General features: G+C 35.4%; 1 protein-coding gene across 50 annotated transcripts in view; it reads left to right on the top strand.

Moving 5' to 3' along the window:
• Nucleotides 1–19,147, top strand: part of CLASP2 (cytoplasmic linker associated protein 2) — a 141,423-nt gene that overhangs the window by 104,985 nt on the left and 17,291 nt on the right. For 15 of the 50 annotated variants that reach the window (XM_035316164.1, XM_035316144.1, XM_035316161.1 and 12 more), the window contains 10 exons: nt 327–434; nt 4,522–4,584; nt 5,285–5,391; nt 7,792–7,815; nt 8,270–8,514; nt 9,154–9,217; nt 12,523–12,525; nt 15,303–15,466; nt 16,498–16,576; nt 16,718–16,768. In XM_035316164.1, the coding sequence (XP_035172055.1) occupies nt 327–434; nt 4,522–4,584; nt 5,285–5,391; nt 7,792–7,815; nt 8,270–8,514; nt 9,154–9,217; nt 12,523–12,525; nt 15,303–15,466; nt 16,498–16,576; nt 16,718–16,768 (908 nt within the window). The remainder of the gene's footprint in view (nt 1–326; nt 435–4,521; nt 4,585–5,284; nt 5,392–7,791; nt 7,816–8,269; nt 8,515–9,153; nt 9,218–12,522; nt 12,526–15,302; nt 15,467–16,497; nt 16,577–16,717; nt 16,769–19,147) is intronic. The other 35 variants (XM_035316179.1, XM_035316171.1, XM_035316187.1 and 32 more) reach the window with 15 other exon arrangements.

Raw genomic sequence — 19,147 nt, 5'->3', positions numbered from 1 at the left:
TGTTATTGTTGATTGGATTATTTTTCATTCCTTATTCACTCTGTCTTTTTCAAGGTGTTTCAACCATTCTGTGAAGAGTTGGTAAATCCACTTTTTTAGCTGTACAAAGAAATAGCTTAATTGAACTGGCTATAGTTAATGTAATTTAGCACAATCAAGAAAGTGTGTGGAAACAGTTAATACTTAAATGCAACATAATCATAAGTGGCTTTTCTTAGAAATACATCTTTGATCTTTCTGGAAAATAGAATTGCATTAAAACTACAACTTCTCTTATGTCTTCTCCCTTCTGTGCTGCTGTTTGTCTGTACCCTGAATCATACTAGCACGAGGCAGCCGCATTCCTCGGCCTAGTGTGAGTCAGGGGTGCAGTCGGGAGGCCAGCCGTGAAAGTAGCAGGGACACAAGCCCTGTCCGCTCTTTTCCACCCCTTGGTAAGTACTCAGAGCCCCTTGTTGTGCATGGCTGCCTTTGCACTTCGTTATTTGCACCTAATGAATCCATGCCTCCTCCATTTAGCCTGTAGCGGGCCACCGTGATTTTCCCTTCCTTTGGCTCACTCACCATTTACTTTGATGGAGAATTGACCGTTGTGCGACTGGGTTGTACACCTCAAAATTAAATGCTTTGTTGGAATTAGCCTTACCTTAAATCAAAGACCTTGGAAAGATGTGTGATTCGTAGCACCTAGTTTTTTTTGAAAGGGCATTTCTGCTTTTGTAAAGTTTTTTAAAATTGTTTCTCTTTGTTAGAGTATTCATTGTTGGGATACAGTTAAAGGATTTGACCAACTAGAATACAATTTGGCTGTCATCTTCTACCTTCCCCTGCATCAACTAATAGGATCTGTTAATGCTCAAAACTACTGCCCAGTCAATGAACTGTCTTGGTGCATATGAAGAAAATCGGCTTCGTTTTATGTTGTCTTAGCAATACTATCATCACAGTATTCTATAGGGAAAAAATAAAAATCACACTTTATTTTGCTAATAGAGTGAGTAAATGTAGTGGTGTAGGTAAGGGACCACTCTGCTGTAGAGCTGTGTTCTAAGGCTGCTTTCAGTTTCCTAAAGATGAACAGGGCAAGTAGTGAAGTCCTTATCCAAGCAGATGAACCAAAGTACAGTTCTGCAGTCCATTTTTAATCAGAGTAGAAGTGCTAAGTAATTGAACTATGTTGCTACATAGGGAAGAAAAGAGTACTTGAAAACTTTAATATTCACGCACGCAATATAGCTACTGTTGGTCCTCATTCCTAGAGCTGCTATAAGCAAAAGTTTTCTTTACAGTTAAGTGCTTCCATTTATTGGCCTGATACGTAAAAGGTTTTGTAGACCTGCCATGCTGGTGTCCGTTTCTGAAACATGAATAGGCACAGGAAAGTTCACTTGTAATTGTTTTAACATGCTGCTGACTAAAGATTAGGGAAACCTCTCATCTCTATGTATTCTTATCCAGGTTTCTGCAAAATTCGTAGCAAACTTTTGATAAAAGTATTTTCAATGCTGGATTTTTGATTGTTTCAGTAATACAGAACTCTCTCTGTTTCTGAAACTGATCTTTTTTCTTATTTATGTTACCCTTCATTTATTGTTAAGTATGAATCCTTTTGTTCAAGTGTAGTTTGCAGGTTAGGGTGTTATGATTCCAGTCATTAAATTTGTTCTGAAACAAGTGAATATTAGGTTTCTATCTCAAATTTAAGCACCTGACTGTCCTCTTAATTAGCATTGGAAGTCTGTCTGTAAAGGCAGTATGCTTCCTGTCAGCAGTAGTTTCACTGGAAAAGCACGGATTATTTGAATGAAGGCTGTTTCAAGAACTAATGCTGATTAACCCAGATGCTATTTAATTGGGAAATTCAATTAAAAGTAGATGTTTTACAGGATCCATTAACAAACCTGTATCTTTTGCTAAAGCACAGCTGGTAGACTGTAGTGCAGTACACACGCTTCTTCTCTTCCTTCAGAAACGAGATTTTTCTGGATCTTTCTTGCTACTTTTGCTACCTTACAGCTTGAAATCAATTTCATGCATATGAAATCTGATTTATATTTGATTTTTTTGATCAAATCCTGTTAATAAATAAATAAATCTGTTTCAAATGTAATAGTGTTAGCTAATGGGTCATTGGATGCTACCTGAGATTTTATTTTTATAGATGGAATTTAATTTTTGTGTTGGATATCAGAACAAGTACTTGTACAAATACAATAGGTTGCATTGTCTGATAATATAGAGAATGCAAAGTAGTAACTATATGGCTTCAGAGCTTAAAATAAAATACAAAGCTATATTTGGAATAAATGATTTTTTCTACTTGATGGATTTCAAATATCATTCAATGTTTTGTTGGACCAGTTTTGTCTTATGGGATATTACTGATTTCTATTAAAGAAAAAAAAATATTTTCAAGAGTACAAGTAGAAGATGAAATAAAGCAAGTTCAACTCAGTACCTGTAGCTGGAAATGGTTGTATGTAGAATTGGAGAGGGGAGGAAATGTCACCTGTATTGTCTGTTTCTCAGAGACTTTTTTTTTTTATTAGAAATGCTAAGCCCTTTGGAGCATAAAATGACCCAATTGTTACCTAGTTGCTTTTCTGTCTGAAGTGTTTCTGTAATCTCACATCTCAGTATAGGACTACGAAGTGAGAGATAACAGCCACTTGTGAGAAGCAAGGGATTGGTAACTTATATGGAAGTACCAATTTTTCTCATACATATGGTAGATATAAAATACCAGACCAGTAAAAATTCCATATTGTAGTCAAGAAATAAACTGTTATTTTGAGTCCTTTTAAAATATATATTTTTTTAATTTTGGTTCATCTTAAAATAAAAAGTAAATACTTCCACAATTTCTGGTGTTTGAGAGGTACAAAGTGTATTCTTGAAAATTTTATTTGGAAAGAGATAATTTGATCCAGTATTGCTTCCTAGCAATGTCTTAGAAATTTGCCTAGCATAATTCAAATGCATATGGAGACAGGATCATCTTGAATTATTTGCTTAAGTTATTTTTAATCATACCTTTTATTTTCAGGGCTTGTTGATGGGAAAATAAGGGAAAGGTTTATCCCATTGTTGCTTGTACTTCAAACTATGAGTCTTGATGCATTTGTTTTAATATATTCTGTCCTGTCTCCTTTTCCATGCTGAGATGTATATTTTAAAGAACCAAGTACTCTATAAAGTGTTATTTGCAAAATGAAGTTACCCAGCTAAATAACTGCATAGATGCTTAGCTTGGCATAAGATGCATTGCTTTACTTCATATAAGAAGCTGGGAACTAGAAAGGGAAAAAAGCAACATTGTTTCTGGGACCTTTACAGGGCTCAGAATCAATTTGTAGTTCACTCAAATTAAAAGTGTGCGCTTTCCCAGATGTGATTTAGTCCATGTCAGGGTTACTTGATTCAAATCAGGTTCTTATTAAATTGTGTATGTTAATCAGAGTAAAGGATGATTCATTTAATTCCTCATTTCTATTTTTACTACTTTATGTATCCAGAAGTCATAAAATATTTGCATTTACAGTTCTTTATTAAATTGTTATATCTGAGGTTTGTGTCATTTTGGTTGGACACTTGAAATCCGTTAAAGTTTGCAAAGCAAATTTCATTTATGTGATAGTGAAGTTCTAACTTCAATGAAATGAGAAAAGAGAAGATGGCTTGTTTAAAAATGTTAATTTTGCTTGGTTTAAGAAAAAAACATTAGCAATAGTGATTCAACTTTTTTAGAATCTGTAAAAGACCCTTTTTATTCAAGTGTCAGAAGAAAAAGGGTACTTGATTGTATTCAGATGTCATTAAGGATCTTTGATTCCAACTTTCCATAACTTCAAAGAATTGTCATGAGCCATACTAACTAACATAACATGTTGCAATTTCACATTTTACTTGAAAGAAAACAAATGTGAAATGTTAATTACATTAAATTTAAATTTTTAATTAAAAATGAATCATTTTAACTTTCATCTGCAAATCATTGATTTTTAACTGAGGTTGGCTTATCTGCACATATGCAAGACCTCAAGTTAGTACCAATTGTCAACTGCCAGCACAGCAAAGTTGTGTGGTAGTCACTACTCGTGGATTACATTGTTTGATATGTGAGTTCTCTCTCTCTAACTTGAACATGTATAATTGAGTTAATTCTGCAATGGAAAAATGGTATCAGTGGAACTTTTTAGGTATTTCTGAGGAATCTGATTATGTGTGTGTGTGCATGTGTAGATACTAAAAATGTGTAGACATTTTTTTCTTTGAACTTGAACATACTTGCTTTTAATCTGCTTTTAATAATTTTTTAAAAATGCATGGAATGTCCAACATAAATTTATCTGTTCTACATAATTGAACTTTTCTGAAGCTTTTTTTCCTTCTGTGTAATGCTCAGTTTCTTTTGCTAAAGCTGAATCTATTTGATAAATACTCTTTAGTTCTTCTAAGCAACTATTGCAGCACTTTGATTCCATGGTAATAGATAGGGCTTATATGATCCTGTTATTGCAGCTTCCAGACATCATTCCAGATCCACTGGTGCCCTCTACACTCCTGATGTTTATGGGGCTACAGGTGAAGGATGAGTACACTTTGCTATTATCTGTGCAGTCATCCTGAATGTTTTTTCCCCACCCACTTGGTTATTCTCATAGTTCGGTTTTAAAAAGCATATAATTTACATTAATTTGAGTTCTGTTTTAATAGTCCAGATAGGTGTGTATGTGCTGCTAGACTTTGTCTCCACCTCCATGATCCAATGTTAATTCTTTTCTTCTCTAACAACAATCACTTTATTTTTACTTGCAGGACTTTCAGTTTTCCATTATTTTCTTTTAGTATTTGTAGAGCATTCTTTATGCATGTAGTTTTCTAGTCAGTATTCTTTGAAGCCTCCCTACTGTAATTGCTTTCTTTTTAAATGAAAATAAAAACCCGAAATGAAGATGTTCAACAAACAAAAAATACCAAAAAGGGCAGCACCAGGTTCTTTTGGCTAAAACCATTGGCTTGTCATTTTTTTTGCTTCTGTGATATTGGAATAGAATCTTCATGTATGACTCTTGGATTTTATTTCATTCGTACATTTTGCTGATATCTTCAGGGGTGCAGAATGAAAATACCCAGTATTTCAGCCAGTACATAATTAACAGAAGCATAAATGAAATGCTTTTCTTCTGCTTGGGTTTTTTAAAAATTGAGTGTGGTGTTAATATTCTATGTTGCAATTCTAACTGAATTGTTTATATATTCATTTTTGTTATTGTTCTAACAGGTACCAGCTTTGGAATTAGTCAGTCGAGTAGATTGTCGTCATCAGTTAGTGCTATGCGAGTTCTGAACACAGGTTCTGATGTGGAAGAGGCAGTAGCAGATGCCTTGGTAAGAAGCTCGCACTTACCTTGTGTAAGATGCATTGTTAAAATATTTGGTGTCTGTACACTGAAGCATACAGAAGAACTTTGTTATTTTTTTGCCTTTAAATGGGAAAAAAAAATAAAAATGAATTGCTAGAGCTGCAAAGTATTGGAATTTTTGTTCCATACAGAAGTCTTAGAGAAGTCTTTTGAGAAACATGACTTTTCTATGGCAGGCAGGAAATGGTCTTGAGCTGTTCTGTTGAAGTAGCTCAAGGAACCACTTGAGCAGGAAGCCCTAAGGAGCAGTATCCCACAACAGCTACACAAACGTCTGTATATGTTGAATTTGGTAGGCTTTTCAGAGCTGGGGATGATGAGAGCTAAAAGCACACGGGGATTCCATTTAAAGTTGTTCTGATAACATACAAGGTTGGAGAGATGAACTGGCAGCTTGACAGGCAGCATGTCATAAGTTTGGTTTCTATTTTCAAAATGTTGCTGAGAATTTCAAGCTAGTTATGTCATTCTCAGTCTTAACGTTACTTTTTTTTGAAGGGGTCTCTTTAGCTCCTTCTTCATCTCCCTGTCCCAGTTAGCCTAAGTGGAAGCATGTCATATATTCTGTTTTTCTGATATTGACATCAGCAAGCTGAAATCTTCATATAATTTAAAATACTGATGCTTTGAATTTTGTACTTCTTTTCATGTATTGTTTGCTATTTGCATGACATTATACATACATAAGTACCTGTTACAAAGCTTTCAGAATTCTTCAAGGAGTTTGTTGTTACTCTATTTTAACAGAAAGACTATTTGGAACTTCAGTGGGGAAAAAACTTACAAATTAGACTCTAATGAATGTAAGTGTGCAGATAATTATGATTGGACTCAGAGAGAAAATTTGAAGGGAAAAAGAATCTGAAGAACTTAATCATGTTCATAAAGTCTGCCAGTTTGTTGATTTCCTGGATAATACTGTCATCTTGATACATTAGTTTAAAATTTGTGTGCCTTCACAGGTAGAGAGATCAAAATATCGGTGAAATCTTGGTCATGACCACAAGTCATGGTGTGGTTGATCAGTGGATTTTACCCTTTTTGATAACATAAACTTGCAAAACATTTTCAGCAGAGATCTAGAATGCTTGTTAGCAAAATGGAACTCATTCTATATTGTGCTTTTTTTTTTTTTTTTTTAAGGGTACAATAAAGAAAAAGAGTCTGTGGGATATTTAAAGTTTCTGGCTACAATTAGAAAAACCTACGTAAGATTTATCCACATTGATGCTACATAATGAGTATCTATAGTACTTTCAGCAGTTTGATAGCTTATTCAGATTTAGCTTGATGAAGAATACAGTAGGAAATAATAAATTGAGGAGAAACTCTTTATTCTAATGACTGTTCTTGAGACTTGAATGTGCCTTGGTTGGAAGCAATGAAGTCTGTTCGTAGAAACTCGTATTACCTGCATGCTTATAGAAGTGCTAGAGGAAAATTAGTTTAGGTATATATGTTTTAGCTAGAATCTAAGGAGGATCAAGAAGAGGAAAATTAGATTACTGTAGTATTATCATGGCTGTTAGTACTCTACATGTACAGGTTGTCCTGTAAATATGTCTCCATTTAGTTGGAAAACTGGTTATGAATGTTTTATCATAGACTAAAGCCCATGTTCAGAGTTGTGTTTTTAAAATATATCTGTCAGGATGCTATAATCTAAAGTATAAAAATTAAATATTCTGGATTGCTTTGGTACTTGTGATTTTTATCCGTTTATTTATTCTCTTATGCATATATGGATACGTGCATTGTTGACAGTAAGCTTACATAAGCAGTTTGTATTGAGGTATTCTTTAAGCTATTAAGACAACAAAAGCAACCCAGTGGAAATGGTAATTAAGGGGAAAATGATCAATATTACTACTGCTTCCTTGAACATGTAATGGAATTGGATTTTTAACTACTTTCTTCAACATCAGAGTTTGAATGGCAATTATTTTGCAGTGGTCTGTGTTTTTCATTTTAGCATAAACAGTGTTTTTCCTCTGGCCTTTGTCATGTGTTTTGTTTTGTTGGCTTGCTCTTGTTTTTAAAGTATTTGGGACTTATTAATTATTTCATAATTAGCAGTTGGCTATACGTGTCAAGTTTTCATGCTCAGATATTACTGCATAAGACAAAGATTTTGACAGAGAAGTCTTTGTGAACAACAAGAACATGATACGTAATATTTTTCTGGAAATAGCAGCTTAGGAAACTTTTTATTGATAATGCATGATACACCAATCAGATATGGAGAGCAGAGTCAAATTTGAAAAAGATTGTTTTCTAGTGCAGCTAGTTTAATAGTTGCAGTGCTGCTGTGCCTTACCTTCCTGTTCTCAATTTCTGTTTCTTTTCAATAATTTACTGCTATCAGCTCTTAGGAGACATACGGACTAAGGTATAGAAATTATTTACCTTCTTCAATAGTTTTAATTATACTGTTAACATGTTTGATTCAAAGTAAGTTAAAATGAGAAAATGTGGTTTTAGACCTGATTCTTACATTTACATGTGTAAAGTTAAGTACAATAACTAACTTTCAATACAACCTTTTTGTCATCCTATCACACAATTTTATGGATTTTTACAAGTAAACTTTAAGCTGAACGTTTCATCAAATGGATGTCTTCTTTCCATTTGCTTTGCTTTTATATTTGGAATTCTACACAAGCCTTACATCTTTAAAATGTTTTTATTATCTTGCTTTGAACTGTTGGACAGTTGGAGCCATTTATCAGTGCAGGGAGTAAGGCTTGCACTGATTATTGTAAGTGTAGGTGTTTCTACTGATAAATGCATATGTATAATTTCTTTGAAAATCAGTACTAATGTGGGGTGTTTCTGAACAATAGAAGAAGCCTGTGCGAAGAAGATATGAGTCTTACGGGATGTACTCAGATGATGATGCCAACAGTGATGCATCAAGTGCCTGTTCAGAAAGGTCCTACAGCTCTAGGAATGGAAGCATACCAACATATATGAGACAGACAGAAGATGTGGCTGAAGTCCTAAATCGCTGTGCTAGCTCCAACTGGTCAGAGAGAAAAGAAGGCCTTCTGGGCCTGCAAAATTTATTAAAGAACCAGAGAACTTTAAGGTAAGAAAACGTATTAGTAGAAAAGAGTTTTTATTTTGAAGTTGATGGAAGGCAAGGAAAGTAGAAGAGGAGGCTAATGTTCTAAGGAATGTGGAAAGTTGGGAAGAGGGGAAGAAAGGTATCTTAGTCTCAGGAAGTCTGAGAGTAAGAATGGGGGAGGAATGAGGAAACTGGGGTCCATTCTGGTCACTAGGGCATGGGATCTGTTTAAAAAGCTTAGCTTAAGAAAGGGAATTGAAAAATCAATAGAGTTCTTACAACACAGAAGATCTTCAAAGTGGTTGCATCTAGTAGTGATGACAGACTTCTTATTCAGTAGGTTATTTATTCAGAATAAACTGTTACTGGTTAGCTACTAAGAATGCCTTTTTCATGACCTGCTGTATTACAGTAGTCAGGAATGGGAATTCAAAATGACCTTTGCTCTGTTTTAATATGTGAATTAGATTGAGAGGTTTTTAGGTTGAAAGTCATATTTTAGACAAAATCATCACGTTTTTGTCTTAGAGAAAGTGTTTTTTCTACTTTGTTTACTAGATTTTGATCCAGTATTTATGGTTGAATTCACTGATTGCTATGCATTAGCATACCAGTAGTAGTAACAGCAGAATTGACTAATGTATTTTGTTGCTTTGACAGCCGTGTTGAGTTGAAAAGGCTGTGTGAAATCTTCACAAGAATGTTTGCTGATCCTCACAGTAAGGTATGTTTAAGTTTTCCTTACTTGCAGTAAAAGTTTGAAAATATATAGAAGGCCGGCTTCAGTAAAATGCCAACAGTAGTTGCACATGTAAAAATTTAACAAACTGTATTCTGTAAGCAGTTAATGTATCAGATCTGAAACCACTTAATTTGCAGTTTTGATCAAGATAATTTTCAGCCTTTTGTTGCAAGACAAAGTGAAGGTTTTTTTCATGAGTTTGGCAGTTTGTGCTCAAAACTTGTAAGTATTTTTAGGAAGTATTGGTGTTTTTAAAGGCAATTTCAACATAACGTTTGGTTCCCTCTGAAATAGAAACAAAATACCTTGCTGCAATAATTTAAATGATAAAGAAAGTAGCCTAAATCATATGTGATGAATCTGAACTATACCAACTATGTACTTACTTCTTTCCCAGGGGTACACATTTTGCTTTGTCATAGCTGATGATGTGTTCCTCAAGTTTCACAGATAACGCTGGCAGTTGAGACTGTTGAATATTTTTTTACGTCATTGATAATATTCAATAATTAAGATGGAGAGTATACTGGTGTATAAAAGAAAATGCAATAATTTATTCATTTTACAGTGGTAAAGACCCAGTAGAGATGATATAAGGAGTGGAATATGTAGAAAACTTCTGTTTTCTAAAAGCATTTTGAATCTTTTTAACCGAGTTACTGCTCTTTGTTTTGTTTTGTTTTGTTTTTTTACATATTTTTGTGGGAGATGGGTTACTGTTGCAGCTTGATATATGTGTATATAATCTGTTGCAGTAATTTCCCCTAGCAAAAGGACTGCAAGTGAATATGGAGTTGAACAAAGTTAAAATAATATGTAGAAAACAGGCAACTTCATGTTTAGTTTGACTTACAGGCTTGTATGGAAGAAACCTTATCTTTTATGTTGAGTAGAACATACGGCACTTCATGTCCTATTTCAAAACTGATAAAATACTAAAGTTAGAGCAGAGTAGTTATATCCAAGGTATTGGCTTTTCTCAACAGAATTGTGAAAAACAGCTTTGCAATACATACGTTTCAGTCTTCAAGATTGCTCTGATAGAAAACTAAATTCAGAGAGATACAAAATCTTGACAGGTTAACTTAATATTCACCTACCCCTATTTCTTCAGCTGGAAAATCTGTGACACAGTAGTATATTTTGGAAGAAAGTTTTATTATGCACAGGAACATAGTATTGAATTTGCTCACATACTGCAGAAATCCAGGAGAAACAACTAAAGCCAAATTGAGGAGTAACCAAAGAAAACACTCCCTTAAAAAGAGTAGAAGAAAGAAAACTCAATATTGAAATACTGGCTTCTAAATGAAGTGTGACAAAATTGGGAATAGCACCTTGTCTTGATTGTGGTTGTTTGTTCTTTTGTTAATTAATATAGCAGTTATGCATCTAGGAGAACTACCCTGGAGATACTGTTGCAGTTATGATGGGGGAAGGAGAATGAGAATGCTCCAAAATACAGTTGTACGTTTCAGAAGGGCATTTTAAATTTTTCATTGGGCCTTTATGAATTATTGCATTCCAGTTGATATTTTTGTTTGTTGGTCATTTTGACGTAAAATAATTTTGCTTTGAGTTGTAAGTTTTAGCCAATGTGATATCACAGGTGTTAGCACCTATTCCAGTCACTGAAAGCATGCCTGCTTTTTGGTGTTGCAAACTCAGTAATAATTCATGAATATTATTATCAGGATGACACCTCAAGTATTAGAGTTCATGAGCTGTGGATTTTTATTATCACAGAATCATATAGGTTGGAAGAGACCTTCAAGATCACCTAGTCCAACCTCTGACCTAACACTAACAAGTCCTCCACTAAACCATATCACTGAGCTCTACATCTAAATGTCTTTTAAAGACCTCTAGGGATGGTGACTCAACCACTTCCCTGGGCAGCCTATTCCAATGCCTAACAATCCTTGCAGTAAAGAAGTTCTTCCTAATATCCAAACTAAACTTCCCCTGGCGCAACTTTAGCCCGTTCCCCCTCGTCTTGTCACCAGGCACGTGGGAGAACAGACCAACCCCCACCTCACTATAGCCTCCTTTCAGGTACCTTTAGAGTGCAATAAGGTCACCCCTGAGCCTCCTCTTCTCCAGGCTAAACAGTCCCAGCTCCCTCAGCTGCTCCTCATAAGACTTGTTCTCCAGGCCCCTCACCAGCTTCGTAGCCCTTCTCTGGACTCTCTCGAGCACCTCGATGTCCTTCTTGTAGCGAGGGGCCCAAAACTGAACACAGTACTTGAGGTGGAGCGAGGTGGAGCCTCACCAGAGCCGAGTACAGGGAGACAATCACTTCCCTAGCCTTGCCGGCCCCACTGTTTCTGATCCAAGCCAGGATGCTGTTGGCCTTTTCAGCCACCTGAGCACACTGCTGACTCGTATTCAGCCGACTATCAACCAATGCTCCCAGGTCCTTCTCTGCCAGGCAGCTTTCTAACCACACATCTCCCATCCTGTAGCGCTGCTTGGGGTTGTTGTGCCCCACATGCAGGAGCTGGCACTTGGCCTTGTTAAACTTCATACAGTTGGCCTCAGCCCATCGATCCAGCCTATCCAGATCCTCCTGCAGAGCCTTCCTACCCTTGAGCAGATGGACACACGCACCTAACTTGATGTCGTCTGCAAACTTACTGAGGGTGCACTCCATCCCCTCATCTAGATCATTGATAAAGATATTAAAGAGAACTGGCCCCAGTACTGAGCCCTGGGGGACTCCACTAGTGACCGGCCTCCAACTGGATTTGACTCCATTCACCACGACTCTTTGGCCCGGCCATCCAGCCAGTTCTTAACCCAATGAAGCGTATGCCAGTCCAAGCCATGAGCAGCCAACACACACATTGCTGCACAAATTCAATTTTAGAATCCTTTAGAATCTTTTCCTCAGTTGTCCAAAGAAATTATTCTTTCATTATGCCTGTGGTTTTTGTTTGTGTTTGGTTTTGATTGTTTTGCCTTTGTTTCGTTTTAAAGGTTTCTTTTAACATGATAGGTAGATGTAGGGAGTTGCTTGGAAAAAGTCATGTAATTTGGGAGAGAAAATCGGAAAATGATTTGAAGGACATGCCAAGTACTTATAAAATAGTTCCAATATCCCAATAAAATTACTAAATTTGTCATAAAAGCTTTGAAATACCTTGTTTTGTTTTGTTTTATATTCCATACAGGAACTTTGTATTGATGGCCACTAATTTGTGTGTTTTTATCTTTTTCCCTTTTTTGTTTTTTTTGTTGTTTTGTTTTGTTTTGCATGCTGTCCCCTGTGTTGGAACTCTCTTTAGAGAGTAAGTTGGTTCACTACTTGTTGGAAGCCTAACCTTATTTGCATGAATGTGCAATTAACCCTTTTTCTCTGTTTTTCTTACCCAAAGAGTTCATGTAGTGTCAACCCTTTTGCAATCATAAAATGCTATATACAATTATGTAAACTGTGTGGTAAAGTTTTGAGATGTGCTTTATCTACTAATTAACTGACATTGTTTGGTTATGCATTCCTGCTTTATATTGTTGTGGTGGTTGGCACATCTGAAATAATTCTCTTTAAAGGTAGTTACAATTATTTTCGTATCTGTTTATTTCTTCCACTATCAAATTATTTATTAAGAGCTTGAGCTTTAGATGCTTCATTTAAGTTTTAAGTTGCATCGTAAAAATTAAAACTGCAAAAATCGTTGTACCTACGTACATTGTTCAGAGTATAGGTGGTTGAGTCCCGTTTTCCATTCCAAATTCATCTGTCACCTTAAATGCTCTTACGGCATTTCGTGTTCTTCATGCTTTGGCTGAGATAAAAAGCCATGATTCAGGTTGGTGGTGTTTTTATACAGCACAATGATTTGCTTCATTTGACTTTTCTGCTGGCAATCATTGTGGTAAACCTAACCTCAAATGAAATTTGAAAAGAAAATTGAATTATCAGTTATGAGTATTTTTACCACCAAAAATATCAGCACAAGATCTTTAGGGTACTTTTGCCATAGTGATTCATAATTCACTTCATAATGATTTCACTTGAAACCACTTCACATGTTTAAAGTATCATAAGGAGTCCAAATTACACCGTCAAATAGGTTATTGTAACAGGTTTGTTCAACTTACACATTTCAATGAAATAGGTGTGTTTGCATAGGAGTATGCAAACTTTGAGATACAGGTACAATTTCTAAGTTCTGCTAAGATAAATAATTTAAATAAAATTGGAAGACCTCCAGGGTAATCTTTATACTACCAGATATTTTTGTTTTCCTGAATTCTGTATGTTTTCCCCAAATTTTAGGACTGTTAAATCCAAAGACAGTCATAATACTCTTTGCTTTGGTTTTGCCTAGCTCTTATAATTGTACCTGCTGCTTTTGTGCTGCAGTGGTATATAGTTTCTGTTCAGTCAAACAAAAAAGATACTTACAATCATTAGCTTGAAAATTTCTTCCCACTACTAGGAAGCAGTTTTTTAAAGGACAGACTTCCGTCAAAATCTAGCTGGGTGGCAGTACATTGAGGAATACTTTCTCATTTTCAGTGTAGTTTGCCGCAAAAGGGAGGTTAAAGTATCCCATCATGATGGGCTCTACGTTGGATAGGCTTTGTATTGTTTTGTTTCTAATACATTTTTACAGTTTTTAAAGTGTCTATTTATATATTTTCTCTGATCTTTTCAGATTCTCTCAAGATCATATATTTATTACTCTTCTAATGTAAATTTTGAGGCACTTTTTAAGATAACTCTATTGATTTTGACTTTCCAGTATACTTGAGTTTACTTACTCTGGCTTGATTATCAATGTGGGATGTTAGATCTGATTTCCTCAGTGATGAAGGCATGCAGTAGCATGTTTCATTCCCTCTATAGTTAGTGTTGTGGTGTCTACAGCCATGTGAGTTTTGATCACAGTTGGGGATCATTTACTCTTATGAACAGCAGCAGAATATGGCCTTACCACAAGCCAGATAAGCTGCAGGAGGATATGGTGTTCCAGTCCTTCCTCTGCAGCAGCTATTTCCAGTCTTGAGCCCATGTCAAATATACTCAAGAGGCAATATGTCTCCAGCTTTCTTTGTATGATAACAGTAGCTTTGCTTCTGTGCCCATCTATTTGCTGGAGCAAGAGTGTAAGTCAGATGTGAAGACACCATTTCCAGCCCAAACACCTGGTTTTTGTGTCAGAGAAGTGTGAAAATCATGGACCACACTGGTATAGAGCAATACACATCCTGATCTCACCATAAATCTAGGGGAAAAAACAAACAAACATGAAATTAGTGAGAGATACTAAAAAGGCTTTTTAAATGAAGTTGTCTATTATGCCTTTCTTCACCCCTTCATTCTAAAAAGCTCTTTGTCCTCATCTAAGTGATGAAATTGCTACAGACATGTTAATATACTTTTTTTTTTTTTAAACTGACTACTGTATTTTCAGCATTGTTTATTGAAAAGAATACAACACACTGTTTCTGGAAGACTGTAGTATTTAAACACCTGTCAATCCAAAATCTGTTATGGCTTTTTTCCCAGCTCCGGTGAAAAATTTTGTGTTTGGATATCCGCAGTAGCAGGAGATTTTTGTTCTGTTTCACAAATGTTTTATGTAAAGGAATTGGACAGCTTTCATGATCTTGCAGAATTTAGTAATGCAGATATTTAGAATGAAGATTCTGTTAAAGCACTATAGCAGCTTTTTTGGTTTTAGACGGAAAGTGTTTTTGTAGTCTTTGAGGAGTATGCACAATCCACTTAGTGATAAAGCTTGAAGGTTTAAAAAAAAGTTTTGCTGAAAAAATTGAGGTTGCGCCAGCCATCACAGTAAGCATCTCTTTTCTTGACAATACTGCATGGAATATGTAATTGTCAAACTTCTACAGAAGTCGGCTAACGTTTCCAATGTACACTTGTACCCAATGAAAAAGAAAAAGAGATTTTTTTTCCTGCTTGGCTGCAAAGCACTGCCTTTCTCTGCCTCTGATTCCCTTACTGCTGCTTCTTTGTTTGTAAGTTAGGCATACGTCTTTGTCTTTTCCTCTTTTGCCCCATCCTACCCTCTTTCCTTCTTCTTCTACCTTGTAGGTGTTCAGTATGTTTTTGGAGACACTGGTGGATTTTATTCAAGTCCATAAAGAAGATCTGCAGGACTGGCTATTTGTACTGCTAACGCAGCTATTGAAGAAAATGGGTGCTGATTTGCTTGGGTCTGTACAAGCAAAAGTTCAGAAGGCACTTGATGTCACAAGGTAATGAGTTCAGAAGGAGGAAAAAAAAGCAGAGGGGGGGGAACCCTCCTCAGGCTATTCCCAATATGGTTTGTCTGTATGTACATGCACATACATTCTGTGTGATTCTTGGAAATATATGGAGCTAACAACAAATCATGAAACCTCAGTAAACATTGCTGCTAAAGTGTTTCGTTTTCCGAAATGTGTATTAACTCGAAGGATTTGATTCTTTAATGATGAGTAATTAATATGATACTACTTGTCTGATTCCAGAATGTGCATCATGTATGTTTATTGTCTTGCTTGTTTAGTGATGTACTGATAGCTTTTGATTTTTTTTTTTCACTCTGAAGTGATTTTGGGGGCCATCAAGCTTCCTATCCTAGGCCAGCTTTATTCCCAAATGAAAATTAAATTTTAAACTAGAATTGGCGAAGATCTGGAAGCTACTTCTCATCCTCTATTCTCTGAAGAATGGGACAGTCTAAACATTTAGGTCTCTGCTGAACCTATTCATATGGCAGGTTTCTTGTGCAATCTGACAAAGTTTATGGTGGGCGTTGAATGGAGAGAGGAAGTACGATCTTTTTTTGCTGCTGCAGCAGAGGCCTTGAAGGTAATACCAGAATGACGAATGGTGCAGAGGCAGATAGAAGGGGAGGATGGTTTGCAGAAGCATACAGGAGGAGTGTTGTGTAATTTTTAACAGTACTAGTGTATTATAGTTTTGGGATTGTTGGAATTGCATACATTTGAAATCAGAATACTACAGGTTCATCCCTTATTACTTGCATTACATATAATCTAGCTACAAGAGCTTCAAAGCACTATTTTTTTCGTAATAATCATCTTTTTTAGGAAAATGTTTCTGGAAGACAGATATAAAATCAGCAAAATCGGTAGAAATTTTTTCTTTTAGAAATAGTAAAGGTGTTTTTTTTTTTTTTTTTTTTTGACTCAGAAGAGCAAGGGCGTATTTTTTGCCTCTCAACAGGTATTAAAAGAAAAATTCATGTAACTAATATAACTTGATTTTATTTATTTTATAGGGAATCTTTTCCAAATGATCTTCAGTTCAGTATTTTAATGAGATTTACTGTTGACCAGACCCAAACGCCTAGTTTGAAGGTAAGAATTTTCAGGCTTACATTGCAAACAAAATCTTGATAAGACATTTGATTGCCTTATTATTTACCTTTGGATTGTTTGATTTGTTTTAAACAAAAACAAGGTTTTCAATTAGTGGATTTTGTTTTTGTAAACTTTCAGACAGTCAAGCCAGCACTACAGGACCAGCTTCGCTCTTTTTGGAGCTCAAAGGTTTTTGTCTGAATTATTGTCTTTGTTCTTAACCCTATGTCAAACTCTTACAGTTTTTGCCAACACTTCTTATTTGAATGCATTTGTTTGCTGCTACTAACCTTTGCCAGAAACTAAGCATGCAGATGTTAAATTTTAAACATTATATTACTGTGAAAGTGTTTGCTGCAAGTGAGTTCTAATAAAACCACAGTATGGTAAAAATGAGCAGCAAAAATGTGGCTGCCTAACATCAAGCTGGCTATGCAAACTCACTGTCAAGTCTTTTCTAATTTTGTCTGTGATTTCCCAATCCTCTTTTCCTAGTTTGTATATAAGTTTTCCTGTGTTTAGACTGATAGGTCTTGAATTCGTGTAAATAATTTTAACTATAACATAAGGTGTTAAATTAAAAACAAGCTCCCTTCATGGTACCTTTACTTTTCTGAAAGCAGTGTGTAGCTTTATACATACACACTTTTACATAATAAAAATCTTAAACCGTAAACCTGACAATACAAATGAAAATATAAAATAATCTTGTGGTATATTTACAGTTACAAAAAGGGTTAATTTTAGGATAAGTGCATCAAATCTGAAGACTTACTAGTCAGATAAATGGGGAAATAACAAGCATATAACTGGCATGTTCTGCTCTGTCATGCACGAAATATTTTTACAGTTTAATACTGCACAAGAATGATTTTTTTCCAAATTGTTTTGAACCTAAAGTCACATGAATATGCCTTTTTTGTCTACAATACAGTAAAACTTACATTTTAAGCTTTTGAGGACAGTTGATACGTTGACCACTGTTGCTTCGTAGAGCTGTGTTAAAAAGGGACTGCTGTCATTTATTGAAGACAGCAAATGAGGTAGTAAAAATCAGTTTGTTGTTTAAATAAATCCTTGGAACAAATTGGGCTTGATTTTGTTTTACTTGGTTTTCCTCATCAGATAGGTGAATTTGATGGTTGAGGGTTTTTTTTGTTTGTTTTTTCTTTTTTTTTTCAGCATAGTAGAATAATAGCTGGTATTTTTTTTTTTCAATATAGGAGAATAATAGCTAGTATTACTAGTAGTAGAATAATAGCTGGCGTATTTACAACATTTCAAAGTTTAGACTAAATTTGAATGCGAACAGACTCCTACTAGACTAAGTTGGGCCTAAGTTCAAGAATATTCAAGAATGTTCCAGGTGTGCAACCTAGAAAGGATTAAGAAAACTGGAAATACTTAACAGAAAAACATTTGAGAAATACTTCAGAAATCAAGATGTCAGTAAAAGCTACCTCCACTGAGGAGCAGGTGTTGGTTTGAAGTAAAATCAAGAGTATTTCAAGTGAAGCTGTGGGCCAGTAAAGTATGTAACTGAGAAGTATGTAAAAGAGAAGGATTTTTTTGGGGGGGGAAAAAATGGTACCTACCCCCTACTTCCATCTTACCTTGGTAACTACAACTTCAGGATCCAGACAGTAAAGTTACTGAACATAAATTGTGAAATTACCTGTTGAATATCCACATTCTTGAATACTTCACCTAAATTCTGTCCTCAGTGCACCCAGATGTTTAACAGATTAACTGATAATCCTAAAGGACTGCTTCATTCCTTGAGATCTTCAGCTCTTTTTCCTACTCTGAAAAATGATTATTTTGGTTCAGGATGTGATTTTGGGCTAGATACAGTAAAAAACTGCATTCTATAAAAATTACTATCAAAGAAAGGAGAGAGTCAGATATAAGAAGGGATGTTAGGTCAGAAATACTCTCCATGGAAGGATTCCCTTCTACAAATGATGCTTCCTTTATGGTTTTCATGTGGTAGTAGTAATTGTGATCCTTTGGAGTAAACTGCCATTGTCATAGTTAAACATTTACACACAGAAAAGCCTTGGATTATAAAAGTCAAGCTCTAAGAGTGTTCCCAAGAGATGGATTTGGAATGATAGCCAAGAAGAGGACCAAACATAGAGCAGATATTATGCTACTGATGTAATCTATGCAGGATGCAGCACAGTATTGTGCCCCGTCTTAGTGTTTTACATGCAATTTACATGTAGGTGTGGTGAACTGCTGAAATACAGTTTAGAGGTATCAGGTGCATGTATCTGTTTTGGTTAAATTTATGGATGGTTCTAGGAGTCAAATTTTCTGGAAAGGATATAATCTATTAAGTTTATTTTTGAAGGTGCAGAGCATATGCTTTCCTATGGATGAGTGTTGTCCTGAAAAATACTTCAAAGCATCGCTTCATTTTTTTCTCACGTTGAATACAGAATGGCTTACACACAGTAAGGAACAGTTTTTAGAATTGTAGCCAGATCTTATTTGAAACTTCTGAACCCTTCTTTCCTTTGAAGATGCTGACTTGCTGAAATGAAAGTCCTGCTGCAGTTGATG

The sequence above is a fragment of the Oxyura jamaicensis genome, chromosome 2, assembly GCF_011077185.1.
Source record: "Oxyura jamaicensis isolate SHBP4307 breed ruddy duck chromosome 2, BPBGC_Ojam_1.0, whole genome shotgun sequence".
NCBI classification, from domain to species: domain Eukaryota; kingdom Metazoa; phylum Chordata; class Aves; order Anseriformes; family Anatidae; genus Oxyura; species Oxyura jamaicensis.
The sequence above is the reverse complement of the archived record's forward strand: the minus strand, read 5'-3'. Positions and strand labels throughout refer to the sequence as shown.